This window comes from Corylus avellana, chromosome 1, assembly GCF_965113065.1.
Source record: "Corylus avellana chromosome 1, dhCorAvel1.hap1.2, whole genome shotgun sequence".
In the NCBI taxonomy this organism is placed as follows: domain Eukaryota; kingdom Viridiplantae; phylum Streptophyta; class Magnoliopsida; order Fagales; family Betulaceae; genus Corylus; species Corylus avellana.
The window spans coordinates 6,746,336-6,774,129 of record NC_142490.1 but is presented as its reverse complement, the minus strand read 5'-3'; the positions used below and the strand labels follow the sequence as shown (position 1 = coordinate 6,774,129).

Genomic DNA, 27,794 nt, shown 5'->3' with positions numbered 1-27,794 from the left:
AATTTTTGATAAATTAAAAGTAAAAACTTTAGAATAAAGAAATTACATATATACCATTTTTTTTTAAAATTTTTTTTTAAGGATGAAGCAAGAAACAAAACCATATTAAGCCCAGAAATGAGCCCAATCACATTTGTGGGCTTCTGGGCTACATCTTAATTTTTCAAGACATGTCGGTATCTAACCGAAAGGGATTCAAATCCGGGTCAGTGCCATTCGGGTCTCAATCATTTTTTAATTCCTTCTTTACTTTGCGGCACTTCAAAATTTCTCTCTGATCCGAAGCCCGAATCACGAACACACCGTTTTCTCGGGTAAATCTTTTTGAAGAAATTAAGAAGTTTACCAATTTTCACGAATTTTGATTTATTGCACAATGTTACTTTTAGTAGTTGCTTAATTTTCATTATCTAATTGTCATGCTTAATTATAGCTTAAATTTTCACTGCACGTTTTGATGTCTTTAATTTTTTTTGTTTTTGATTCATTTTAGATGATCCAATTTCCTTGTTTTCTTGAAGAAGAGAATGCGGATAGAAGGAATTTATATATCGGAAAACACTTTCTGATTTTTGCTTGTTTTCTGAGAATTATTGGTTTCATTTTTTTTGTTCTTATTCTCTCTGTTTGGCTGCTGAGAAAGCCGAGGAAAGGAAAAGAAAGTTGTAGAAGTATTTTATTTTTTATTTTTTATTTTTGTGTGTGTTGCACGAGTGGAAATGCCTAATGAACTGAGCTAAAGTTTTTAATTTGGGCTGATTTGGATGGGGGTTTCTTTATAATTGTATGGGTTCAAATTATAAATAGAAAAAAAAAAAAAAGGTTAAGATTTTGATATTTAGATTGCTTTTCTTCTCCAATACTATGTAAGCAACTAAACAGCAGGGAAAAAAATGGGGTTGAGAATATTTCCGTTGTACAAATTCCAGTTATCTGTATGTCTACTGTTTTACCTATGGACAATTGACATGGACTTATTGTAGCTATTTGGGACTGAAGGCACGGAATTTTTTCACATTCCATGTTTTACGCACAAAAGTGAAGAAAACTAAAGTAAATTTGCAGTTTAAAATCTCAGACAACAAATGTATTGTTTGGCAGGAGGTCTTGTACATCGCAGTAGTTGCTGTTTCATGTATGTAACTGGTAGGATCATATTATGTCCTGATGAGTTTTTCTTCTTGCTTCAGTTGAATAATACAGATTTAAATGGCCGGCCGAGCTCAAATCCCCAACAAAAGCTCAGCACTTATTTCCATGATTGCCGATGAGGTATGGTGAATGTAGTTGTTTGTGATTTTATCTTGCCTTCTGTGTTGCTTACTTGCTGGCATATAAGTATCAAGAAATTCATTTGACATTGAACAGATCAACATGATTTTCACCACAGCCACATGTACAAATTTCATTCAAAAAAGAAAGATAAGGATTTCTACTATGATGTCTCATAAAATTTGATCATATTTGAGTAACGTGTTACCTCTGTTCATAGCTTCATATAGGGAATACTGGTTCCAGGCATCTACTGTAGTTTTATGGGTGAAAAGTCAGACCATACAGTTTCATATATTCCTATTTCCTTCATCAATTCATGCATTTTTTTCCCTAGGTTTTTATTCCTTTTAGTTAGGTTCATTTGGTATAATGCAAGAATTCATTAATTTGGGACATGTTATGTTGTTCACATCATATAAATCTTGAAGATTGTTCTCATGGATGATTTTTGTCATTTAGGACACTGTAACTGGATTTTTGCTGGCCGGTGTGGGTAATGTCGACTTGCGGAGAAAGACAAACTATCTTATTGTTGATTCAAGTATGAATTTGAACCTTACAGTGGATTATTGAAATTTGTTATATCATGTGTTTAATGAACTACTAGAGCAACAATAATTATGTTTAAATTCTTAGCAAGTTTACATTTTATCTTTCTGATTGTCTATGTGTGTATGTGTATGTATTTGGACTTATCAAGAAAAGAAAATTGTTTATTTGTTTTTTTTTTTTTTCTCTCTTAAATTAAAACAGGAAATTAATAGATTTTTTTATTACTAATTAGTTTCAGAATGAGAAGAAGGAATTGCTTTCTTTTTGGAACATATACCTTACCGTTTCTGCATGGTCTGTTTAAGTACCTGTTGTGGTGTCTCCTCAAGGTTGATGCCTCCAGCTTTCAAACCAAATAGCTCAACTTCCCCATTGTTGGATGTCCAATTATTATTCTTTCTTCTAAATTCAAGTTGAGCATACTACCCTGCCACTTTCAATTCATCAGGATTCTAGAAATTGCTCCTTCTAATTACTCTCCGTAGTGTTGCAGTCTGTTCATGTCTTTCATTTATAAATACATGGTAGCTTCCCTGTGGCAACTTGCTAAAGGGAGTGTTTGTTCACTGGCAAGGTATTTTGCATAATCTGGAAGGTGTATGAGGTTTGAGTCTTGAGGAAGGGTCTGGAATGAGGCATAAGGAAAATGCTCTGGGTGCAATTTGAGAGTTGACTACTTTGCCTCAAGGTCTAAGGTTTGATCCCCACAGGTGTCTCATGATTTTTGGGATGCTTTGTGTGTGATATGCATGTCTCAAGATAGTGGTCTTACAGAATTGAGCTGCGTGTATAACCTACCCATAAACATAAGGATTGACGAGGCTAAAGATTTACTTTTACATCTTGAAGCATGTTCTATGTCTAAGATACTTCGTATGTAGGAGCTTTTATGATGAAAAATAGATAAGTATTTTTTCTTTTTGTTCTATAAAGTGGTATCTCTTTTTCATGAAATTTTCCTTATTATAATCAATGCTTCTTTAATGTGCTCTTTCTTGGTTTGATTGCTTTCTAAGGCCAGGAGTTTGGAAGAAGAAGTACCCTGAGTTCTGGGGGATTTTAATATGTTTTTCCTTCTTGCATAACCTCTTAGGGATTTTACTATAACTCAAGGTCTAAATCATTGATTTTTCTTTCAAGTTATAACTTAGCTGAAAAAGCATACCCATTTGTTTTGAGAGCAGTTATTGTAATGAGCGAAGGAAAGCGCCTCCAAAACTACTAGTCAAGTTACATTGAAACTTTCTAAAATCACTTATAAAACCTAATTTCATCTAATAAGGAATCAATGTTGGACTTAGTGTGACTTCCCACATTGCTTGGGTGTAAGAAAAAGGATGTGCTTATATAGAGCATGCTCTCTCTAAATGGTAGGAGGCCTTTTGGGGTAAACCTAATAATAAAACCGTGCGGGCTTGACCCAAAGCAGACAATATCATATCATTTAGGGCAGGGTGTTACACTTAGCACCTATGAACACCTTATAATTTATTTACTCAATGTGGGTAATCTATCTTTCCAATGTAGGATTAGCTTTATGAAGTGTCATAGTTACTAAAGGGGCAATTTAGAAGCCTAAGGATTGGTGGTTATTTGAAGCTTTCAAATGCTTCCCAAACTATGCATTTAGTGAAGTTTGTGGGCCTATGGCATTTAGGTTTGACACAAAAAGTTAAGTCCAATAGGGTGGGTGGATTGTAATGGTGTTATATAGGTGCTAGGTCCAACATTGGTTTCTTTCTAGGGGAGATTGACCTTTATAAGTGATTCAAAAAGCTCTAGTTGTAATTTTGACTAATCCTTTTAAACTAATTGCGTAGATGTGATCAATGTTTTTTTAGAGCCATTACAAATGATATCATAGTATAGGCTAATGATTTTGTAGACTTTTATGCTTAGGAGGTAATTTTAATCTAAACAAGTGCATTAGGTGTTTAACATAGGGCCTTGTGTTGCTCGATTTATTTAGAGCCCGGGGTGTAATTTTTGCTTTCTAGTTATTATTAAGTGCTAATTATAGTAGCCTCATACAATTTTAGGGCTTAGGGTTTCTCTCTTCTTGGTCGCCCTCGCCCTCTCCTCTTTTTAAGTTCTCTTTGAACTGTGTTTTGATTCTTTCGATTTTTTTTTTTTTTTTTCTTTTGAAATTGGTTATTGATATTATGCTTTGATTTTGTTTTCTTGTTGCATGTTGTTTTGGATCCGCTGAGAATATGTGACAGGGGATTATGATCCAATCCCTTACTTTTTGAGGAGCAAACTATGCAGTGTTTGTAAATTCCTAAGTTAATGTCACAAAGCAATTACTGTCGACGTTGACGGTCCTCCCAATTCTGTTGGGAGCTCCTCCGTTGATGGGTGTCTCATATTCCATTGTCTTGTGGAGTAGCGTCGCTGCCTTTACCACGTAGAACTGGCCATGAGACATACATTCATTATATCTACACTTAATTTTACTTATCAAAAAAAAAAAAAAAAATAGTAGCCTCATACTTATATTGTATCAGTGATAACAAGCTCACTTTGATACTTATGATTTTAGGAACATCATGCCATCAGGTAAGAAACGATCAGTTAGGATGTGTGGTGGTAGGGACACTTGGGGCACCACGAGAATGAGAAAGTCCACCATTAGCAAGCGTGGAGGTAGAGCCTGGGATTCCTCCAAAGAGAGTCAATGCTACTATTGATGCCTTTGACATTTTAGGTGCAGTTTCTACGAGGGTAATGACGAGGATTGCACATACCCATAATAGGAGGGCAAGGGATACAGAGACAAGAGAGGGTTGTTCATTCGAGTCTTCTAATAAACGACACCCTCCTTTATTTGAGGGGAAACTTGAACCATTGGAATCGGAAAATTGATTCTTACATATGAACAAGCTACTTGAGGTTATGGGATGCATTGATAAACAGAAGGTACATATGTTGCCTTCAAGCTTAAGGGAGAAACTAAGAGATGATGGAACTATGAGAAGGCCTTGTTAAAACTTGAATTAGGTGAAATGAATCTAATCAACTCGGACCTGGTTTAAGAAAGTATTCTATGAGAAGTATTTCCCAAAGATAGTACAGAGAACCCTTCTAACTAGAAAATTCTGGAAGTTTAGAGGGTTCTGGGGTACAGTTCGTGAAGATTTTCAAAGGTGTCATAGCAAGAACATACTTGAATTATGCTTGATAAACTGGAACTTGTGGATATATTTAAGGATTTAGACTTGTTTTGTTTATTTGTATTTCCTAAAGGAGTTTTTGTTATGGCATCGGTATTTAGCATCGACTTTGTAATAAATACTTATAAAAAAAAATTGACTTTGTAATATATGATTTATTGAGGTTATGATTTTGATTGTTGTTAGTTTGATGTTTGTTAATGGGTTTGTGAATGTTAGCTGTTCTGGTTTGCTTGTTATTGAAGTTTATTACTGCAAATTTGGGGATTATTACAATCATTGTCACTATCATGCATATTTGAAGTTTGGAGGTGTGATAGTTGTGGTATCAGAGCAATCTAGTAATGTCATGTGATGCTTGGGCACTGCATTATGACATGTGCCTGACGAGGATGTTGAGGATTTGAGTTGGGGAGGTTATGACAACTTGAAAAAGTCCCATAGTAGATGAATGGATTGTGATGCATTACACTACTAAATGAGACTGGCCTTTATTAGCAGATTCCACAAGCTCCAATTGTAACTTTGAATAATTTTTTTGGAGTAATATCCTTTTCCTTGGGTTGTGACATGCAGAGTCTAATAATACCCTTAATTTGAATCTACTTTACTTTGATTCTTCTCCAATATGATACATCCCTATGTGCTAATGCTCATGCAAAAGATGGAGCTTTAGTTAGTGAGCATTGATGCTTTAAGGTTCTCTATATGATGGACTTGGAACAGTATCTTAAATGAATCACTTCCAAAGTAAATTCCTCCAAATTTTGCATCTTATGATGGCAATTAAGGTGTTTTTCATTTATGATAGTCCTGTCATTAGAAATTCACTGAAAGCTGTTCAGAGTTCTGTTGGTGTATTTTTATTTGTGATCCTTTGATTGCAAATTGCAATAAATGAAAATGAAATTCTTTCAGTTTCATTGTTATTAGTAGTCAAAATTAGATGGCCAATCTTTTATCTTTATTAAGTGCTCTTTATTCAATCGAACTGATCATGTCTCCCATCCCATGTATACTACGCTGAACCAATCTACATCCTCTCCCTTGCAAGGAATATGTTGAGGATTTATATTAATATGAAAATATTTCGTTCTTATCAATTTCTAAGCAAAGTTGATTGTTTCCTATTTTCTTTATGACTGTTATTTGCATTTTGGTTCAGAAACGACCGTCAAAGCAATTGAAGATGCATTCAAAGAGTTCACCACAAAGGAGGACATTGCTATTGTTCTAATCAGCCAATATGTAAGTTTTCTTCTCACTTTGGCATCTAGGTGATCAAGAAAAATTGTGAAATCGAGTTCTTTATATTAAATGTTTAGAACTTGTTATTGAAGCAAACAACAAAATTCTAATATTTCCAGGTGTACGATTTTCTTGTCCAATTGCATGGTTATCTAAATGCATTTGTAGGCATAGATAAGGGATTAGGCTGTCCTGATTAGTCTGGCAAGAGCTTAGATGTCTAGGTGCTTGCATACTGTACTAGTGACGTGTTACATATTTAGTATGTGTCACATTGTTCATAGTTCTTCAAATTTGTCATGCGCTCTTACGATTTTCCATCACAAACTAACTCTTTCTGCCCTTAACTTATCAGGTTGCAAACATGATAAGGTTCCTGGTTGATAGCTACAATAAGCCAGTACCAGCTATTTTGGAGATCCCTTCCAAGGATCATCCTTATGACCCTACTCATGATTCAGTTCTTTCACGTGTGAAGTATCTCTTCTCTGCTGAATCTGTGGCATCCGGACGTCGTTGAGCACGTCTAGATGTCGTACTGTTCCAGTTGCAAATGTCTTAATTTTGTACTGTTCAGGTTGCAAACACGATCATTTTCCTAGTTGATGACTACATATGCCATGTTTTTCATTTTACTTGCATTGATTGATTTATCGGGCTGCTTTATATTCTTTTTTTTTTCTTTTTTTTTGTGCCTAATTATGAATTATCAATGCAATTTGTTTTCTGTTTATGGTGATAATAGGAATAAGTTGCAACGTTAAATGTTAAAAAGACAGGCATTTTGATACTTTCGTTAGATTGTTTTTTGTTCTCTGTCAACTTCATCATGGCCCTCTCTCCCCCGAGGATTGGAAACAGCTATGGAGTCTAAAACTTCAGCATAGGCTCAAACATTTCCTCTGAAAAATATCTAGGAACATCCTGCCAGTGGGATCCAACATTTTCAAATTTAGTCCTCATGTGGACCAAGAAGAAATTTGCTGCCCCCTTTGCCATGGCCTCCACAACAAATCCTCTGGCAAGGATTATATGGAGGAACCAAAAATGGCATCAATCTCCCAATTACTGACTGGATCAAGGGCCCTTCTTAGGCCTCCTTCTCTGCTTGCCATTCCTTATAAAGATATTCAGGAGTTTCAAGTCACTCTGACCATTGCCATGGACCATATTTGGCTTGCTCGGAATAAAATTTATTCGTGTTGATGACACTCAATCAATTATGCGTCAAATCTCTGAAAAATATCTCCAGGAGAAGCCTTAGTAGGGGAAGCCCAAGCAACCCTCATGGCAGTCAACCCAGCTGCCTCCTCTACCAGATCCCAGGTCCAGGTTGAAGGCGACGACTCTCTCCCTCTAAGAGCATTCACAATGAGCTTTTTATATTTAGCTTTTCTTTCAAAATTTAACAAAACTCATAAAAATACCAATTTAACAAACTCTTTACTCTTCTTTATTTCTAACTTTTGCCAGACACACTCCCTATATTTCAAGAGGCAAAAAGTTGAAGTTGACAATTTTTTTATGCTTATTTTTTACGTTCCTGCTAGTTCACTACCCTTATGCTTATGTTGTTGGTTGGTTTAAAACTAACATATATATATATATATAACACTAAAGTAATGAAAGAAGTAAGACTTTGGTATTTAGCTCATTTTAAAAGTTGCTCTTCAAATTTGAAAAAATGAAATTTTCTCCTCAAATTTGGCTTATGTTTGAAGAGCTCACTATGAATGCTCTGACAACCCAATTATTCACAAAGTTTCATTATTTTCATAATGGAGCATCAGACATCCATCACAAGCTGTTCATGAACCATGATTAGACCGCTTCAAAGATTTCAAGATGTGCAAATTTCAAAGCACATGATATTGCTAAATGGGCCGTAACCAACCATGTGTTTGGTTATATTCCCACTTCATCCCATATGATTTCCTCTATTCATACTAAGAGCGGGAAAGACCCGCCCCCATTAGGCCATTAGTGCCCCATGCTTTTTACCAAAAAAAAAAATAAGTGCATAATTTCATGGGGAAATAAAAGAGATATATATACACAAGTTGAGAGGAGCTTCACTCTAGATGTTGGTTTTTACTATACATAACCAGTCTCATACCCCTTAATCCTTATTGCGCCTTTTTATTAAAATTTATGACTTGTTTTTTTTAATTGGGATTCCTTAAACTTAGTTTGCGCCAAATTTCAAGGCTATGCACCCTAAGTTCTTCGGAGCAAGTAGGCCCATAATCTTATCTCTATTTGACAAGGTAAGTCTAAGGAGTCCCCATCCTACTTTTTTCAAGAATTGGTAGGTGGTGACAAGTAAACACCAAAGACTCTTAACCTATCCTAATCGGCCAGGCTGGCCCTCAATCTTGCTAACAATTATAAGATTTGGCTGTTATAATATTGGTTAAAAGATAAGCTCGAATGCAAACCATTTTGCTTGCTTACGGAACAATAATTAGAATGATTCCATGGCCCAAGCTCCAACTGCTATTTTTTTATAAGGCTAAACTCAATATTACCCCTCACTGAAAAAAGACAATCTCACACACCTTTCAACAAATACTTTGGTGGATCCTTTTTAGACCATTTGATTCATCATTCGTTCATATAGGAATCTTCTTTAATCACTTGGCAGTATAAACTATAAAGTATACAAAGTATAAAAGGTACAGTTGAAGGCTTATTTAAGGTAATTTACCCTTTTATTATTATTATTATTTTTTTTTATGGAAATATAATATTGACTATAAAAGTAGTGGCTCCTGCTTTAAACAGACCAAACCAAAGGCATCATAGAAGTGACATTATCCACAGATACGAACAAATGGAGATTTAGTGCCTTGAAAGCAAAAAGATGTTGGGCCCCACTGATTCCCTGGCCCACCAATGTGTGTGGCCCGAAGTTAGTATTTATCCACATCAAGCCCGCCGCATCCATCGGAAGCCCGTCCAATAGGAGCCACTCGTTTTTGGAAAGGGTCGTCTCTTCCTATCCACCGGGTAGGATGACCAAAACCACCCCATTTCCAAATGTTGTAAACGTGTTTCCAATGGCTACTTAGGACGACCATTTTTGACATTTTCATTCATTTAATTTAATTTTAATTTTCTTTCATTAAATCTTATTTTATTTTATAATCATAATTTCAAGTTAATGCATATACCGGTCTACATGATATTAATTTTTTTTAAAACGTGTTAAATATTGATTTAATATACACGTTAGATACATTAATTATTGCCATAAAATAGATAGTCTCCATTTTGATGGGATAATCATTTTTTTTTTTTTGAAAAATATAGAACTTTCATTGATGAAATTTCACGAGCATAAAACCCTTATAACACAGAGCATACAGCTCTAAAACACCATAACCAAAAGATATGAAGGTTATAAAGTCATAAAAATGACTTCAAACTTCCGCTAATCTAGGTACAATTGCATTTAAGGAACATATCTGCTTTGTGCAGACTAAATCTAGAACATGGATAATCATTTTTCTTAAAATCCTTGCGTTGATAAAAGTGAAATTCCACCTTAAATATCAAAGAGAACTCCAAATTATTTTTTACTAATTTCATGTAGCTATCATTTACTTATATTATAAATTCAAGAATGGGAAATACAATTAGTAGATCTTCAAAACATCTTTGCTAGTTTGACCTTTTGATTTATAAAGATAGCAACAACAAATTATGCATCCGATTGGCCAACCAACATTGACTTTTCTTTTTTTTTCTTTTATTATTATAATGCTTTCTACATTATCTTCATTTTTTAAACTTCACATATTATTGCTTTCCTTCAGCAGATTAAGGAAATATACGTAATTTCTATGGATTTTTATATAATATTATAGAAGAATAAAACTTATTGTTTGATGTAATTCAATTTACAAAGTGAGATTAAACAAAGTTGATAAGATATTATTGTGATTCACATATGCATCCAACTCTTCATGTGGATTCAACTCTTGAAAGATCAAATAGCTCGAAAGACTAGACATGGCAAAACAATAATATTTGATATAAGGATTTGGATTAAACCACTCATCAAATGGGTTTTGAGATTAACTTTAATTCACTTTTAATTAGACCTCAAACAGATTCATGGAAGATTTGATAAGATCTAAACTCAAAATTGAACCTTAATCAGATTTAATAAAGAAATCTTTTAATAAGAGTTTGAAAGTCAAAAATTTTATACGACAAAGAGCTCAAACTGTCACCAGGAGTCATGTGCATGGGATTTGCAATACACGCAGAACTAGAGAGTACTAGTTAAATTTATTAAAAACATTGTTTTTTTTTTTTTTTTTAACTTGGTCCCCTCAAATTTTTGTTACTACAATCTAGCCCCACTAATTAACTTTATAGATTCGTAGTTGAATACTCGTGCACACGAAAAATGGATTTTGCTCATTAGATTTACAACAAAAAATTGTTACAAAAACGAAAAAAATAAATAATAAAATAACTTTCTAACATTTCTCGTACTATTAAAAGAATATAGTTTTTTCAACGGTCCAGCGTATGTGATTTGGCTTTAGGTACTAAGTATTGACCAAAAAAACAAGACATTATAGCAAATAAGATTTATGGTTCTCAAGGGGTAGTTCAATCCGCTTTGGACCACGCCTCATAAAACGGAAGTCAGTAATTCAAATTTTTCCTCTCCTTACCTTTGTGTGGTCATGTTAAAAAAAAAAAAATACAAATATTGCAACATCAAAAGAAATATAACAACAAAATCAACAAATAATAAACGATTCCCAACATGCTTTTTCCTTTGACCAAACAACCCCACCATAGCCAAATCCACGTCAGCAACCAGATAAAATCATCCTGAAATTCATGCTGACAGGAGAAAGTGCAACAACACAAAGACTAAGACACAGAGAGAGAGAGATAGAGATTGGAGAAACAGAGAGGATAATGGATAGGGTGTTCTCAGTGGATGAAATCTCCGACCAATTCTGGTCACCCGCACTGCCGTCTGGAACCGGACAAGTGGACGAATCGTCTAGAATGAACCGGAGCCCATCGGAGTGGGCCTTCCAGCGCTTCTTCCAGCTGGAGGCCTCCGCCAACGCCGCGTCCGACGCCTCGTCCGCCAAAAACGACGGCGTCGTCGAGATCAAGGACGACCACGACAGCGACAACAATCGCACCCAGAATGCTGTTACTACTAATAATAATGATAATAACCAGAACAACAAGGCTGCGGCTAAGGCTAATGGTAATACCACTACCACGACGTCGTTTAATACGCCTCCTCCGAACATCCCGATCGACTCCGAGGAGTACCAGGCCTTCCTTAAAAGCAAGCTCAATCTTGCTTGTGCTGCTGTGGCTTTAACTCGGGTAAATTTCTTTTGTTATTGTTTACAATCGTTTTTCTTTTTCTAAGTTCTGGGTTTTGTCGTTGCCGAGAAACTTACGGGAAAGAAAAAGTTTGGATCTGGTTTTAAGTTGTTTTGCTTGTGTTTCTTATGCTGTTTTGATTTCAGCTGAACTGAGCTGAATAGTTGGTTTATTGTGATTTTTTTTTTTTTTGTTAGTGTGTGCTTGCTTCCCATATATTGAGAAATTTGGGATTCAGAATATTGATTTGTTTTCTTTTCTAGCGTTTTCTTGGCATCCAAACAGATTATTAGATTTTTTTCTTTCTTTCTTTTCTAATCTTAAATAACTTCTGGGGAAACCGATTTCAATGTTTTTGCGATCATTGGTGAGTTTGGTTGTGCATGAAGTGACAAAGAAAATAGAAATAAGAAAAATGACCCAAGTTGAAAAACATTACTAGGACAAAGTTTTTTCTGTCATTTGACTACAGAATGAGTCCTGTGATCAAAATTACTTGTTTAAATGCAAGGCTTGCTTGTGGGGGCACGTGCGATATCAGTGAATGTGAGTTTTTGCTATAAAAGGTAATATTCTTAGAAGCAAAAGAACCGTAGTCGGTTAGAGGCCAACTAAGCATGAGATGTGAAAACGTTACTCTGTTAGGAGCTAGACCAGACAAAAAGTGAGGAGTGGAACGGTACTGTAGCATATTTGATTGATATGAGAGAAAAAAGTAAGAATGTTGTGTATAAAAAAGTGAAAAAATTTGTTTTGTAGTGATTTTTTTATATGAATAGTAATAAAAAGTGATTGATGTGATGTAAAAAGTAAAAATGTTATAGTTGATTTTGAGAAGAATTTTTTTTTATTTTTGGGTCTGGTCCGGTCTGGCCCTTTGCCAAACACAGCCAAAGGGTTCCCTTTTTTAGGTGTTTGGAATTATTTGTAGCTTGCATTTGGATGCGGGAAAGCGGAAGGAAGGGAACTAAAAGGAAGTGAAAGTTTGAATATGGTCATTCTTTTATGAGATAAACAGAAAATCAGCTCCTAATATATGACGGGTTAGCTGCAAAATGGGGAGAAGGTCACAGGAAAAGCACCGGCTCTCGGGGATCAAGAAGCCTCCAATGCTTAAGTCAGTAATGTATTCTTAAAAAACAAAAAAAAAAAGAATGGATTTCCAAGAGATAGCTTAATCGGCTGAAGACTATGCTTCATGAAGCGAAGGTCACTAGTTAGATTCTCCCATTTTTCCTCCCTTTGAGGCCAATTACTTATCAAAAAAGAAAAATGGAATGGAGAGAGTTTTGGGTTAAAGAGGACAATACCTGTTTTCCGGGGCATGTTAAAAATATTAGGGAAAGCAACTTTTTTTCTATAAAAAGATAATATCCCTAGAAACAAATGAAGGGCTGCAGCCCGCATAAGATTGAGCTTAAACTTTGCTAGAACCTTGAATAGAATAAAGACAAGGAGTCACAGGGTCTAAAGGGGGTGCTCTTTAAATTACTTCGCGTTAAGGCTTCAAAAATATTAGAATACAACATCAAGTTTAAGCCAATGATCAATTGCCAAACAAACCAACATCAAGTTTCAACACACCCATTTAGGCATCTAACTTCATAATAACCCGCCTGTGTGACATGTTGATAGCCCAACTTGCTGTGACCTTGGCCTCCTTGATTTTGAGGAACACTTTCCCACAATGTATAGTATAATTAATACCTACCTGAGAATTGGTTGCAGAAGTTTTTGTTTTATGAAGTATATAATTTGATTTTCTCTGTGAAATGTATTTACTTTGAACTTTTCCTCAAATGAGTTGGACTTCTCAATATATGCTATCAAGAAAGCTAAGAAGGAATTTTTTTTTTTACTCTTGTAATCCATCTAGGCATGGATTATGGTATCCCTTGATATGTGTTATTCTTTTCTTTTCTGTTGGTTTGGCAAAACAATTTTCGCAGCGTGGCTACATGGGCAAGGCATATTTCTTTCATGTGGTAGAATCATCATCTCTTTTCCTGTACAATATGCTATTATCTTGAATACACAGATTGCTATATTTTGTGGCACAGCTGACGTTAAGTCCAGTATGAAATCATCAATTGTTTGAAGCCCTTTCTAGAAACTATCAAATGATATGAATAATCTCCTATATTGAGGTTTCATATAATTGCAGCTATTCACAACCCATTTTTGATTGTCTAGTCACTCACCAGTTCTGGTGCCTTTTTAATCTTTTGCATGTACTACTTCAGTCCAAGGTAGCCACAATGTTGTCTATCCGTCCTCCATCTTTTTCTACATATAAATACTGTTCCCTGTGCCTCACCCAATTGTGCTGCTTCTTATTTTACCTTTGCTTGGATCATCATCTTTCTGCCTCAGGACTACAATTTTGTACTTTTGCTGGAACAAAATTTCTGTGTTAAATCATCTGTGTTTCCCTTTCTCCTCATTCTTTTGTAAAGTTATTTTTGTTTAAGGTTTCCTTACAAATGAAGCTAGTAGTTTCATAACCTTTTTTTCCCCTATATTTCTTTCTTTGATTTTTAAGGCCGAGTAAGTGAAGGTTTGATGAAGTAATCAAAATCCCCAGACCTCTTAATTTGTTTCTTTTTCTTTGGTCACATCAGGCTTGAGGTACTTACACATGGCTTTGCTGACTTCTCATTTTGTAAACTAAAGATAATAAAACTGATCTAAAGCAAAATCTAACAAGTCACATGTTAGAATATCAAGAAAGTATAAATAAGCCACAGCTCTAAGCTATATGATTTAATCAAGTCTTCTGATTCATATATTTAATCGACAAGTTATGGATCTTAACTTAATAAACCTTGCATCGATTTTGGGTGTACTCCTTTTAAATCATCTATTTAAACATTTTATAGCAACTGTGGTTTGGGAATAAGAATGTCTATATGCTTCATACTTGTATTGCATATGATTTATATCTTTCTGAAGCCAATATTTTGTATCAGATAATACTAGTTAACTAAGTGTGTTTTATTCATGTGAACAGGCGTCTTTAGTAAAGCCTCAAGAATCTGCTGCTTTAGCTGACAATGGATTGCAGACTTCCTCTACTTCACAATTGGGATCCCAAGCCCCTTCTAAAGGTTTGCATCACTTAACTGTTTGTATGTTTGTACCTGTATATAAGATGATTCCTTTTTTCTTTTAAGAACAGAGAATAATAAGTAAAACAATGTTTTAATATTCATGATGGGTCCACGAAGCTGCAACTATGAATTATGGCAAAAATATAGCAATGGATAAAAACAGCCGTCACTCCCCAGTAGAATAAATGAAAGTCAGGTGACCCTGTTCAAATGACCACACCTTTGAAAATAAAAGCAGCCAAAATGTTTTAATGAGACAGCCCTACTTGACAAGGACCGTTGGCCAATTAATGTGCCCCAGGAATGTAAGCTTGGAGTGTAGATCTTTCCACCTTGTATCACTAAGATTGCAGATAAAAAGTGAAACAGGTCACTTTTAGAGGAGAAACATTTGGAGATGAGGCTATTCTTTCATTGGAAGGCCAAAACTCTTTTTTTTTTTTAATAAGTAATTGCAGATTTATTAAAAAAGAGTAAAGGTGCAACATAAGTACACAAGAAGTATACAAGACATATATCTAACTAGCAGAAAAAATAAAATAAAAAATAAAAGCTAGAAATATTAAAATGAAAGGGCAGCTACACAGTGGTAAAGTGTCTTGAAGAAAAAAATCCTTCAATTCCACCAATGTCCTCTCAAGGACTTCAAAACTCTGATAATTTATTTCCCTCCAAACCACATTAGGTAGGACGGTACCATCTTCAACACTGCAACAAACTAAAGCATACCAAATTGCCCTTTTCAGCAAGCGGAAAGGTCTACCACTCGTATAGGCATATCCCAAATTAACCTACATTACTGAATATAGAATTCCGTAGGTGCTAGCAATCTCACATTGGACTAAAAGGTGATGCACTGACTCCCTACTCTTCTTACATATGCAACATCAATCAACAACAATAACATGTCGCTTCCTTAGGTTGCACGTGGTAAAGATCTTCCTTAAAGCGGCCAACTAAGCAAAGAGCACCACTTTCAAGGGAAACTTATTATACCAAATATTCCTCCAAGGGAAAGGCTATCTTTGGGAACAAGGACATTGCAGTATGATCTAACATTGAACAACCCTCTAGTGGAAGGTACTTAACAAAGATTGTCTTCACCACCCTATCTTAATCTGAAGGAGTACAACAAATTGAAGAAGTGATAAGGGAAAGATGCTTCAAAGTGTAGATCCCCTTAACCTAGATCCTCCAGAAACCAATAAGAATGCCATTGCTAATAAGTACTTGACACGGTTAGGAAAGTAGGTAAAAATTGAGTAATGAATTTCCAAGAGCAACAATCATCGTCTTCCACAATCACTGATAACTGATCACTAGACCACATCCAGCAGCTCCTAATGGAATTCCACAGGCACTTCACTGCAGGTGCCATGTTCCCAGCAGTCAGGGGTCCAGACTAAAGAATGGATATGCATTTGTAGCTTGCCTTTAAGATGTTTCACCATGGAGCACCTCAGTTTAGTGAACTATTGAAAAATAATTTGGATATTTTTTGCTCATTTTTAAATCCAATTTTAGATACTTTTGTTGCTCATTACACGGACATAGGTTGTTGTACTATTCCTTTGGCAAGTCTGGAACATAGATGCTTCGCTTGAGGCAAACTCTACAGTCGTAGAGAAAGTGTATGTCAACTTTGGTGTGACTGGTATACGTCCACATTTTTGCAGCAGATGGTTTTAATAATTGATTGATGGCATTTTTTGGTGACCAAAATAATTAACTGAATTGGGGTGGGGATGGGGGGTTCTAATTGCATAAATGGAAATTGACCAGAATATTGCACTGGTGACTATAGAAAATAGAGTGGAGAGCCAAATAGAGTGCCTTTCATTTATATATGGTTGGTGATGGTAATAATATGGCATGTGTTAGTTCATAATCTTTTTCTTGCATAGGTACCTCCTTCTTTTCCCTTTTCATAGACTTCACTGGCTCGGCTTTGGAATTATGTGTGGATGATGAGAAATACAGTTATCTTCTTAGGTTTTTTATTTTTATTTACTTTTTTATCGTGTATCTAATATAATTACCTATGTAGGAGCTGGGTGTGATTCATCTAGGTCAAGAGAGAAGGACTCTAATGGAGCACTTGGGAGTAAATCCTTACCTACAATTCAAAAGAAATCTGGGGTCCCAGTGAGGTCAACAACAAGTGGATCATCTAGAGAACTATCAGATGACGAGGAAGTTGAAGGAGAAAATGAACTGACTCAGAGTACGGACCCTGCTGATGTGAAACGTGTCAGGAGGTAACTATATTCTCTGCTGTTGTATTAATAATGTTTTAGGTATGATATTTGCAGATGTTGGGGTTTGTTATATCCACTGGGGACCTGGTGGTATAATTTATGAACTTGGTGTACAGTCAAGTTGACATAAATTCATCTTCAATGGGCATTAATACTTGTTCCCACAAAAAGCAGTTTCCTGCAATATGGACCATGTGTTCTCATATCCGATAGAAAAGCTATACCGCTGTACTGTTAAAGTGTGTACACTTTTTATCCTCTTCATGTTTTTCATTGAGGGATCTATTTCATGGTTCATATATATGCATGTTGAATTCATTTTCATTAATTAATTCATATGATATGTTTTAGGATGCTTTCCAATAGGGAGTCGGCCAGACGCTCAAGAAGAAGAAAGCAGGCCCATTTGACTGAGCTTGAGACGAAGGTGTGGCCTTCTTTCTTTTTGATCCATTGTTTTTGCCTTTTATTATTTATTTCCCTTTATAAATCTTGGATAGATTTTCTAACTCAATGTCCTTAATAGGTTGCTGAACTAAGAGTTGAAAATTCTTCGCTCTTAAAGCGTCTTACTGACATAAGCCAGAAGTACAATGAAGCAGCTGTTGACAATAGAGTTTTAAAAGCAGATGTTGAAACATTTAGAGCAAAGGTAAGTTATTTATTTCAATTGTTCGTAAAGCTGAGCTTCTTGCCTGATGGGCATGCATCAAAACCTACACTATACTCTCTAAGGCGGATTGAAACTCGATTATTAGAGGTTCTTAATTAAAGATCGAAATTTTGCTGAAGGAGAACAGGAACTGATTTATTAATTACTTCTTCTATCCATGTGATTTTATTTCCAGGTTAAGATGGCAGAAGAGACGGTCAAAAGAATTACTGGATTGAACCCAATGTTCCATGCCATGTCTGAGATATCCACGGTGGCAATGCCATCATTTGATGGAAGCCCTTCTGATACATCAACAGATGCTGCCGTGCCCGTGCAAGATGACTCAAACCATCACTTTTATCAACCCAATGCCAACAATAATGTGTCTACTCATGATCTGAGAGTCAACAATGGCTTGGCAGACATTCCCCCTGTTGAAAATGTGCAGCAGAAATCAGCAGCAGGAAACAAGATGGGAAGAACAGCTTCTATGCAGCGAGTGGCTAGTTTGGAGCATCTTCAGAAGCGGATCCGTGGGGGTGTAAGTCCTTGTGGGCCGCAGTCCAACGGGGAGCAGTAGCAGTAAAGGATGATTTGAAGAATGATCATAATGCAGTACTATTTTTGGTTTTACTGTATGTAAGAAACCCTATTCTTTATGTTAACTACACTGTTAATTGAACAACCTCTATTTATTAACTCTACTGATCAATGTGATGCTCGATGTAACGGCTTATCTTGTCAAGTTGGCCAAAACTTATTCATCCCCGCTCATGTCTTGTTGGGGTTCCCTACATGTGTCTGAACTTTTGTGTTCAACATCATTTTGACACAATAGGGCACTAAGTGCCTATTGATGATCTCTCCAAGATTGTTTTTTGATTTCTTTAGAGCGAAGTATACATTGCTGCTTATTCTAATCATCAGGCCATCAGGCACAAATTAGTTGCGCAGCTAGTGATGCAATTGTTGTCATGTCCATGCTGTGGAGAGGGGGTGTTTGTTAAACAACACTACCCCCACACATTATTCACTTCATTTTTTTTTTTTGGAAAGTCCACGTAACCCCCTCAAACTACCATTCAATTGACAATGTCCCTCCCAAATTTTTAATTGTGACAATGTCTCCCTCAAACTACCAAAAATTGTCAATGTTTCCCACAATGACGAAATTACCCTTAGTAAAATATAAACAAAAATACTAAAACTTCTAGAAAAAACCTAAAACTAACAAAAAATAAATAAAAATCCAAACTTGGCCAATTTTTTCTTTTTTAAAATCAATTTTATAAGAAAAAAATTTAAAAATTTTCGATTTTTTTTTTAATTTTTTTTTATAAAAATTGAAAATTTTCGTTTTTTATTTTTTATTTTTGTTTTATAATTTTATTTAAATAAAAATTTAAGTTAAAAAAAATAAAATTTTCGCTTAATAAAATGATTTTTTTTTTAAAAAAAAAAAACTAAATAAAAAAAAATAGTTTTTTTTTTAATTTCCGTTTTCAAAAAAAAAAAAAAATTTGTTGAAAAAAATTGTTTTTTTTTTTAAATATTATTTTTAAATTAAAATTTTTCCTTTGTTTTTTAAATCAATTTTTTTTTAAAAAAAATTTATAGGGATATTTTTGTCTTATAGAGAAATCTATAGGGGCATTTTTGTCTTATTGCTAACCTTAGGGGGGACATTGACAATGTTTTGGTAGTTTGGAAGGGACATTATCACAATTGAAAGTTTGGGAGGGACATTGTCAATTGAGTGGTAGTTTGAGGAGGGTATGTGGACTTTACCCTTTTTTTTTTTTTTCAAAAAAATCTACTTCAAAATATTCTCACTTTCATATCACATCATTTTTTTTTTTCATTTTTTAATATCACTTTTTTCACTTTTCTGCACCAATCATTATTTTCTTTTTTAATTTTTTTAATTTTATTTTTTTTGTGAACAATACAGTGTAATGTCATGTTGATTGCCAAACGGTACCTTATGAAATGGTTAGTCATGATAACAATGGTATATGACTGTTATTTACATGCGTTAGCCTGTGATTGAGAGATGTTAAAAGATTATTTTAGTAGCTGATTTGGCTCCAATTTTAACATGTATCAGCAGCTTGTAAAAGATTTGTAGATGAAACATTACTTGAAACATTAACGTTAGGGTGGATCTTTTGGAATCCAAGAAGAAATCCCAACCATCAATAGCCCAACATTCTTTCCCTATTCTTTCTTTTATAAATGAACAAAGGTGGCATTTAGATTCTCATTTCCATAAGGCACTAACTGATGAATTCTTTTCGCTAATTCTAGCTTCTCATCGTTCACTTGATGCCTACAATGCTTTGAATAGACAATTTGTTCATGGTCTGGACTGAACTAAAACCAGGATTGTTCTGTGTCTTTTTAATCTTCATGTCCTCTCTCACAATCTCCACATCCTCCCACCTTTCTGCTGAAGCATAAACATTCGACAAAGCTACATAGTCTTCACTCCTAACAATCACATCCGCAGCACTCTTCTCCTGCTGTAGCTGGAGGAGAAGCTTCCCCACCTTCTCACCCATTACAACATCCCCATGAACTTTGCAAGCACTTAGCAAACTCCTCCACAATATGGCATCGGGTTCAATCGGCATCCCCATTACAAATTCATACGCCTCTTTCAAGTGCCCGGCGCGACCAAGAAGATCAACCATGCAGCCATAATGCTGCATTCCAGGCGTGACACAAAAATTACTCTTCATCTTATCAAACAAATGAAAACCTTCTTCAACAAGCCCCACATGGCAACATGCTGATAACAAGCTAGTAAAAGTCACTGCATTGGGCTTAACACCATAATCCCCCATTGCATCCAAAAGCTCCAATGCTTCCTTTCCTCTCCCATGGATAGCTAGTCCAGTTGCCATTGCTGTCCAAGTCAATACATTGTGGTCTTTCATTCGCCTAAAAACAGATAAAGCACCCTCAAGGCACCCACATTTTGAATACATATCAACCAAACCAGTGCCAATAAACACATCATTTTCAGGAACACAAACTGTCTTCTCTATATACCCATGAACACAAGCCCCAGATTCCAGCACACCCATTTGAGAAGCCGCGGAAAGAATGCAAACCATTGTGGTATCAGTCGGTTTCAGCCCGCAAACACCAACCAACATGTCCCGGAACAACGACAATGCATCGCGAGCACATTCCTTAGTCCTTTCTCTTTGCGAACAATACCCAGTAATCATCGCATTCCACGTAACATTACTTCTCACCGCCATTTCATCAAACACCCTTCGTGCCGAATAAACATCCTTATTATTGGCATAAAAATGTATCGTTGTGGTTTGCACCAAAATATTTGACACAACCCCATGTCTCAAAACCCTTCCATGTATTTGTCTCCCTTCCCACAATGTGGACAGTGATGGAGTTCTAGCGCAAGCCCCAATAACGAAAATGTACGTAAAATCATCGAAAGCTAAAAAGGTGTCTTCCTTTGAAACCCAATTGGCAAAAACAAGAATTGAGTCTTTAGGGCGAGCGCAGCGTATCAAAGTGTTCAAGAGGAAGAGGTTTGGGTTGCCGAAGTGTTCGAGCACTAAATGGGCATGCGGGAAGGATGAAACGGCGCAGTATTGGTCAATGAGTTTGGCCAACAGAGGGGGTGATCTGAGGCCGTTGGTGATGAACTGGGCATGAATTTGTTTAAGGTGGTGGGTGGTTTTGGGTTTGTTGAGGTTTAAGAGGGAGCGACAAGTGAGTCTTGGGGAAAAGGGCATGCCGCATGTGGGTGGATGTTGAACTTGAATTGGAACGAAGTTTGTTGAATAATGCGCTATATATATTTACATGCCTGAGTGCCTGAGTGCCTGACTCTATTAATTAGGGCGGATAATTTTGACAAGATTTGTAAATTAGATATAAATTTAACGGGTTAATTTTTTTTTATAATTGAGTTATGGTTAAGGTGGACCTAAATTAACTCATGTAATAAAGGAGTCAATCTTCTCATCTTGTATTTGGAAGCATTTTCACTTCTTCTTTTTTTAGTTTTGTTCGTTTTAGGAGTGGTAAGGACCCTCCATTGTTACCCCTTCCCCGTTTCCTTTGTTTGATTATAAAAAAAATAAATAAATAAAGGAGTCAATCTTGAATCAACCTGCTTAACCCATAGTTCTATAACCCATATAATCCGTATAAATTAAATTAAATTATTATTTATTATTTATATTTTTTATAATTGAAAAACAAAACTTAAAAAAAAGCTAAAATTCATAAGTTCATATACAAGTCAAAACAGGATAAACCGGTCGTGTTTTGATCAACCCAACATAACCTCTTTATTAAATAGGTTAGTAAGTCGTGTATGAGTAATGCTAAAAGTTACTCTTGTGTCACTCAATAAATGATATGACTTTTAAAATTATTATTAGCAGTGACAGATCTAGCAATCTAGGAATTTGTATCAAGAGGGAAAGAAGAAGAAGAGTATGGGCGGGAGAATGAGAACTAAGGGCTAGGGTCAAGAAAACTTAAAAAAAAAAATGCCCTTAGAAAAAAAAAAATTCAAAATTTTTGGAGAGGCGAGCACCCCTTCCCCCTCCCCTCCCCTCCCCTCCCCCTCCTTTGTATTCGCTACTGATAAAACGACACAAAAATAACTTCTAAAATTACTCAGTTTTATAATGTCACCTACTAATTTAAATGAATCTGTCATGAAGGGCAAAGTAGAAAATATTCTTTCCCTTTTTAAATGTAGAAAAATAAAATTAAAATTAAAAAAGGCATGAATTGACTTGTATTTATCCATATGAGTCGATTATTTTATTATGAAAACTCAATCTCCAAGTCCGGTCCAAACACAGCACCCATCCCAGTGATCCCACCTTATCATCATCTTCCCCGACCATCCCCGAAACCCACTAACCCAAAAAGCCATGGAGATCTCATCTGTAACTCTATCTTTCTCTTCAAATCCAAGAATACCCTTACCTTCTCTCCCTTTCTCTTCCTCCAACTCCTCCTTTCTCTCCAGCATTGCCACCACCGCTTTCTTGAAGAAAACCAAGCCCAAAAGTAACACTCTGGTGGTGACCAGAACCAGGACCAGAACTGAGCCAGCCAAGAAGGGTCTCACCTGCAACGCTTTGTTTGGTCTTGGCGTGCCCGAGCTGGTTGTTATTGCGGGAGTTGCGGCTCTGGTTTTTGGGCCCAAGAAGTTGCCCGAAGTGGGCAAGAGTATTGGCAAGACCGTCAAGAGCTTTCAACAGGTTTGTCAATTCAGTTGCGTCTGATTTTTTCTCGTGATGTTGAAAAAAGTTTAGGGTTTATGGAAAATGGAAAGGAAATGAAGATTTTAGTTTGGCTGAGCCGAATTGTTGTGTTATGCTCAAGAATTTGGTAAATTTGTGAAGTCATTTTACCACTTGGCATAATTTGTGGGATTGCTACAACGGGGATTTTTGGTGCCTTTTGCTCTTTTAGGTTGTTTTGGTTTCCAAAAGTAATGGCAATTAAACTGAAGATTAGTGCTTGTGTTAGGGTTTGATTTAGGGAGAAAAGGGAGACTGAATTTAACAAGAAATTTTGGTGCATGAACTCTATGAATTGCGGTGCTATTCTGTTGTGATATTTGGAGTAGTTTCATTCCAGGCTTGAAGATTATGTGCTAATGCAAAGACCAACCGCGAGTAAATGCTGTCAAACCATCCAGCTGTTTGTATCTCAGTAATTTGAGCTTATTCGTTAGTAGAAACTGTATTGATTTAGTTTTAGTTTATAAATGGTAATATTAAGGTTTCTACGAAGAACAGCAGCCCACAACAAAAGATCCACCTGGCTAGGCACCCCCCCTTTCCCGACTCCCAGTAGGATGAGGTGGCTAACATGGCTTTTAGAGGACTTCAAACCTAAGGACGGACTGGAGTTAGATGATTACTGCTGAATCTGTGAAAACAAGTTAGCATAGCTATTATCCACTCCACTTTGCGTTAGTAGTCGGTATCTTGATTCAGCTGTGTCCTGTGTTATATGGACTAAAGTAGTCAAGTGAGTGTTTGTAATGCTCTGCGGGATATTCACATTATTTTGTAATATCCATGTGACGCTACTACTACTACTTATAAAACACTATAGCAGAAATTGCTTAATATATATTTGAAGTTAACTGAACTTATAACACTATAGAAATAATCACTAAAGCACCAACTAAAACATATTCACATTCATAACTTATATACATCTCTTGTTCAATACGTACAACTTACTATGATGATTACATGTTCACAAGCTCACAAACTATATACATAATCAACATGGCACTACTGTCAACTAGACCCTAATTTGATGATCTCTAGACCAATATCCTTGTCTGGGTCTCCAAAAGCGGCGTCTCTCCAAACTCTTAAGGGTCGAACTGAATGTCCTCAGGCAGCTCGGCGTCTCACTACTATAGCTGTAAAATTAGACAATTTTACAGGTGGAACTGTGAATCCATGCTCAGTAAGAAAATACTCGATCAAATTAGTGTGAGTGATGTGAGCTCTCTTTGTTCTAATAAAACTTCCCTCTCTTCTGTTGAACTGAAAACATTAAAATGTAAAACTCGTTTTTTCTAAAAATCAAGGTGCAAATCTTCTTTAAAACGAGATATTCAATTACTTGAAAACTCATTACGATAGTTTGCTCTTGCTGAAAACGTTAGTGCAAATTCCTTTCCTTGAAGTGAAACGAGAGAGATTTTTCTATTTACTAATACACTAAACCGAAAACTCTTATATATTTGTATAGCTGAACTGGTTGCTATTATTGAACTTATCTTATTAACTTTACTAGTCTTTTTCCCTTTAGCCTGTGTCGAACTTAAAACCCTGTTAGACTTGAGGGTGTTGAACATTCTCTCCCATTCATCCTAAGGGCGTCGAGCGTACGACCCCGCCTGACCTAGGGCTACCTTGGGATTAACTTGCGTACTGGAAATATCTTATATTTTTCGCTCATAATACTATTCTTAAAACTTATTTATGATACTGAAAATATTCTCTTAAAACTATTCTTGAAAACTATTCTTAAACTCATTTCCAATAATCATGAAATTACATTACAAATAGGTTATCATGTTAAACTTAAAAACCCTGAAACTTTCTCTCTCCTCGGGAAAATCCTTTTTCAACTCTTAGCAGTCTTGTTCGAAGGCGGGTTTGAACAAGGCATTCTGTGCCAGCTACATTCAAACAGAATTCAATTGCAGTTGCGATCGAGGCATTCTGAGACAGTTTTGTTCTAACAGAAACCCTACTATTTGAATGAGAACCTACATAAATGAAATTATATATGTAAAACTACCTCAATCCGAACTCTCTCACCAAACATCACAAAACCAACCAAATTTAAAATCTCGTAAACTCATTAATACCAAAAACGCAACCCTTTCTACAAACCCTATTTTACATTTCTCCCATTTTCTCCAAACCACACAACCTCAACAACGACCACAACTCTACATACCTTATTAACACCACACAACTCAAACAATCAATTTCCAAACCACAAAACACAGCCCTATTACTACATCTAGACACTAGATCTTTTTGTCCACTCACCCGATTGCAGTGCTCCAACCTGCTATAATATAAAACATTCATATCCTGTCCCCATTTCAAGGCCTATATTTGCTACTATACTATTTGCTCTTAGACCCACATTGGCTAACCATATAGACTCATTGAAACTACCTCCAAGGTAAGGATCTAATTACAGTCATAAGGGGCCCACGTCCCAAATCCTGTTTACCAGTTTATACATGTATTTAGTAAGCAAGAGCTGTTGAAGGTAGGCATAAAAATAACATTCTTTCCATGCTTGCTATTTGCAAGTTACTTTCTCTTCGAACATGTAGGTAATTTTGTATCAAACTTCAGTGGTAATTAGAATTAAAAAGGAAAAAGTATCACTAACATTTCTCTGACATTAATTATGGGTAGATCTGTTTGCAGAGTGAAAGTCTTTTATAGCTCTAGGTTGAAATGTAGTCATAGTTATATGTGTGTGTAGATGACTGGGGGGAACTGCAGAACTTGCATTTTCTACCATTCTAAAGAGTTATATTTCTTGAATTAGAACCATATCTGCATTTTTCTTCCCTATGAAGTGGTGGGCTGCTGAAAAGCCTTTGTTTTGGTTCATCCTCTTTGTACTTTTGGGTTCTTTTTCTGCTCTGCACCCGCAACCCCCCCCCCCCCCCCCCCCCCCTCGCGGTGTGGGGGAGAGGGGAGTGCTGTTTTATGTAGTTAAAGAAGGGTAGAGTAGGATGGGAGCTGCACAAGCAAACATAAAACAATGCATTATGTGCTGTTTTATGGAATCATCTTGCTAGTTGAAACTTTTTACCTTCAAACCACTAGTTTTGATATAAATAGATGAAGTTGCTCGGAGATTGTTGGCTGATGGATTATGTGGCACAACAGCGATTGCTACTTATTATATGCACTAAAGATTAGCGGAATCTGTAAATGATTTGAACATTCATGGCTTTTTTGAATATTCCCTTTTTACTTATGGAAGTATTTGATTTGTCTGTCAATCTTTCAGGCAGCAAAAGAGTTTGAGTCTGAAATTAAAAAAGAACCCGATTCCATACCGGAGGCCCCAGTGGAGAAACCTACAGCCTTGAGTGAAGAGGAGAAACAAGGTGTCGAAGTTCCAAGCTCAAAGGAGAGCGTATGATATTGTAGACATGCCACTTATTAGATTGTCTCATTGTTCAACAGTTGCACTGACGGTTTTAATTTCTTATTCATATCTAATGTAGATTAGTTATGTAAGAAATTGCCTTCTTCTTCATGATTCAGATCATATTTGGCTAAGAGTCAAAACAACGTTATCTAGAACCATTCGTTTGGTCAAATTGACCAATTTTTGCGTCTTCTTTGTTTTGTTAAGTAATTTGAATAAAGTGGTAAAGCTGAAATTGTTTTGAGAAGCAACACTTGAGCTGTTTCTCAAATCTAGAAAGCCTGGGCAACTTTACAAAATGGATAAAAAGTTGAAGCACCTTTTGGTTGCCCTACCATACAAGGCCTTATCTGATAGTAGGGGTTAATGATAATTGCGTTCTGCAATCACAAAACACCCTCAGTTTCCTTTATATGTTGGTATGTAGAAAGTAACTTTCATGCTTCCATATCACTAACAGTTCCTCTTGTATATATCTACTAACAATTCCTCTTGTATATATCCATTATGAGTAATATTATCCAGTAGACTGTTATACGATTGTTATATAACTTAATTTAATGATGTGACATTAAAAATCAGTCATTGAATCATTTATTTTTTATTGCCTCTCCCTCAATTGTATGATAGTAGCAAGAGTCGGCCATTATTTGCCAAAAGAATTATACAAGGAAGCACAAGTCTTTTGATTCCCAAAGACAAAAAAAAATAAAATAAAAATTCTACAAAAAAACATTGGTAAAATAAGAAAAAGACGTGTATCTTTAACTTGTGATGGCAGCTTAACCCTAAAAAAATAAAATAAAAAATAAAAAATTGAAGAAAATAGTAAAAGAGAGAAATAAGAAGGCCGAGCCAGGTGGCATGTCCATCCCGAGTAATGTTATAAGTCTTCTTAGAGTCATCACAAATATGATGTGGCTTTCAAAATCACCAATAGATGAAAACTCAATAAATCACATCTCAAATTCAACGATATTGTAAAGGTTATATCACATTTGAGATGACTCTAGAAAGACTTGTAGCATTACTCGTCCACTCCAGTCCAAAGAAATATGGATGGGCCTGACATTTGAGCTGAGAATTTCTAGACCTGAACTTTGGAAAATGGATGAATATTGGGCTTCCCAACACAAGGCCCAATCAAAGGTTCATGTTGTTAATATATCCTTAAACAAAGGTTTAGGCCGTGTTAGGTCGAAACCAACATAATGAAAGTTCCTAGTCTAAACTTAATAATATGCTGTCCATGACCACTCTCAGAATGGGCAAAGGAAAAAACCTAAAAGAAGAAAGTGACAGAATTTATTTTTACTCTATTATATATATATATATATATATATATTTCTGCACCCACCATTTCTCAAATAATTATTAAAAGTGACGTCCACTATGTGGAAGGGATAGATCTAAAAATACTAAAAAC

General features: G+C 35.7%; 4 protein-coding genes across 4 annotated transcripts; 3 read left to right on the top strand and 1 right to left on the bottom strand.

Moving 5' to 3' along the window:
* Nucleotides 1-207: 207 nt before the first annotated feature.
* LOC132172853 (V-type proton ATPase subunit F) lies at nucleotides 208-6,889 on the top strand. Its single transcript, XM_059584421.2, has 5 exons — nucleotides 208-314; nucleotides 1,191-1,272; nucleotides 1,735-1,816; nucleotides 6,166-6,248; nucleotides 6,604-6,889. The coding sequence occupies exons 2-5, from the start codon at nucleotides 1,210-1,212 to the stop codon at nucleotides 6,766-6,768; spliced, it is 393 nt and encodes a 130-aa protein (XP_059440404.1). The 5' UTR covers nucleotides 208-314; nucleotides 1,191-1,209; the 3' UTR covers nucleotides 6,769-6,889.
* Nucleotides 6,890-11,140: 4,251 nt separating this feature from the next.
* Nucleotides 11,141-18,412, top strand: BZO2H3 (bZIP transcription factor family protein). Its single transcript, XM_059583507.2, has 6 exons — nucleotides 11,141-11,621; nucleotides 14,632-14,728; nucleotides 16,779-16,989; nucleotides 17,341-17,416; nucleotides 17,516-17,641; nucleotides 17,838-18,412. The coding sequence occupies exons 1-6, from the start codon at nucleotides 11,193-11,195 to the stop codon at nucleotides 18,222-18,224; spliced, it is 1,326 nt and encodes a 441-aa protein (XP_059439490.2). The 5' UTR covers nucleotides 11,141-11,192; the 3' UTR covers nucleotides 18,225-18,412.
* Nucleotides 18,413-19,833: 1,421 nt separating this feature from the next.
* MEF20 (mitochondrial editing factor 20) lies at nucleotides 19,834-21,430 on the bottom strand. Its single transcript, XM_059583438.2, has one exon. The coding sequence runs from the start codon at nucleotides 21,412-21,414 to the stop codon at nucleotides 19,963-19,965; it is 1,452 nt and encodes a 483-aa protein (XP_059439421.2). The 5' UTR covers nucleotides 21,415-21,430; the 3' UTR covers nucleotides 19,834-19,962.
* A 1,034-nt stretch (nucleotides 21,431-22,464) lies between these two features.
* On the top strand, nucleotides 22,465-26,615 carry LOC132172272 (Bacterial sec-independent translocation protein mttA/Hcf106). The gene is made up of 2 exons (XM_059583747.2): nucleotides 22,465-22,905; nucleotides 26,225-26,615. Exons 1-2 carry the CDS (start codon nucleotides 22,573-22,575, stop codon nucleotides 26,357-26,359), a joined length of 468 nt encoding a protein of 155 aa, XP_059439730.1. The 5' UTR covers nucleotides 22,465-22,572; the 3' UTR covers nucleotides 26,360-26,615.
* Nucleotides 26,616-27,794: the final 1,179 nt, after the last annotated feature.

What these genes read in the sequence shown, in the direction of transcription:
- MEF20 (XM_059583438.2), bottom strand. Translation starts at nt 21,414, where the DNA reads ATGCCCTTTTCCCCAAGACTCACTTGTCGCTCCCTCTTAAACCTCAAC.
- LOC132172853 (XM_059584421.2), top strand. Translation starts at nt 1,210, where the DNA reads ATGGCCGGCCGAGCTCAAATCCCCAACAAAAGCTCAGCACTTATTTCC. An exon ending in TTTCCATGATTGCCGATGAG is followed by an intron (nt 1,273 to 1,734) that starts GTATGGTGAATG and finishes TTTGTCATTTAG; the next exon opens with GACACTGTAACTGGATTTTT. An exon ending in CTATCTTATTGTTGATTCAA is followed by an intron (nt 1,817 to 6,165) that starts GTATGAATTTGA and finishes ATTTTGGTTCAG; the next exon opens with AAACGACCGTCAAAGCAATT.
- BZO2H3 (XM_059583507.2), top strand. Translation starts at nt 11,193, where the DNA reads ATGGATAGGGTGTTCTCAGTGGATGAAATCTCCGACCAATTCTGGTCA. An exon ending in CTGCTGTGGCTTTAACTCGG is followed by an intron (nt 11,622 to 14,631) that starts GTAAATTTCTTT and finishes TCATGTGAACAG; the next exon opens with GCGTCTTTAGTAAAGCCTCA. An exon ending in TGACTGAGCTTGAGACGAAG is followed by an intron (nt 17,417 to 17,515) that starts GTGTGGCCTTCT and finishes TGTCCTTAATAG; the next exon opens with GTTGCTGAACTAAGAGTTGA.
- LOC132172272 (XM_059583747.2), top strand. Translation starts at nt 22,573, where the DNA reads ATGGAGATCTCATCTGTAACTCTATCTTTCTCTTCAAATCCAAGAATA. An exon ending in CCGTCAAGAGCTTTCAACAG is followed by an intron (nt 22,906 to 26,224) that starts GTTTGTCAATTC and finishes TCAATCTTTCAG; the next exon opens with GCAGCAAAAGAGTTTGAGTC.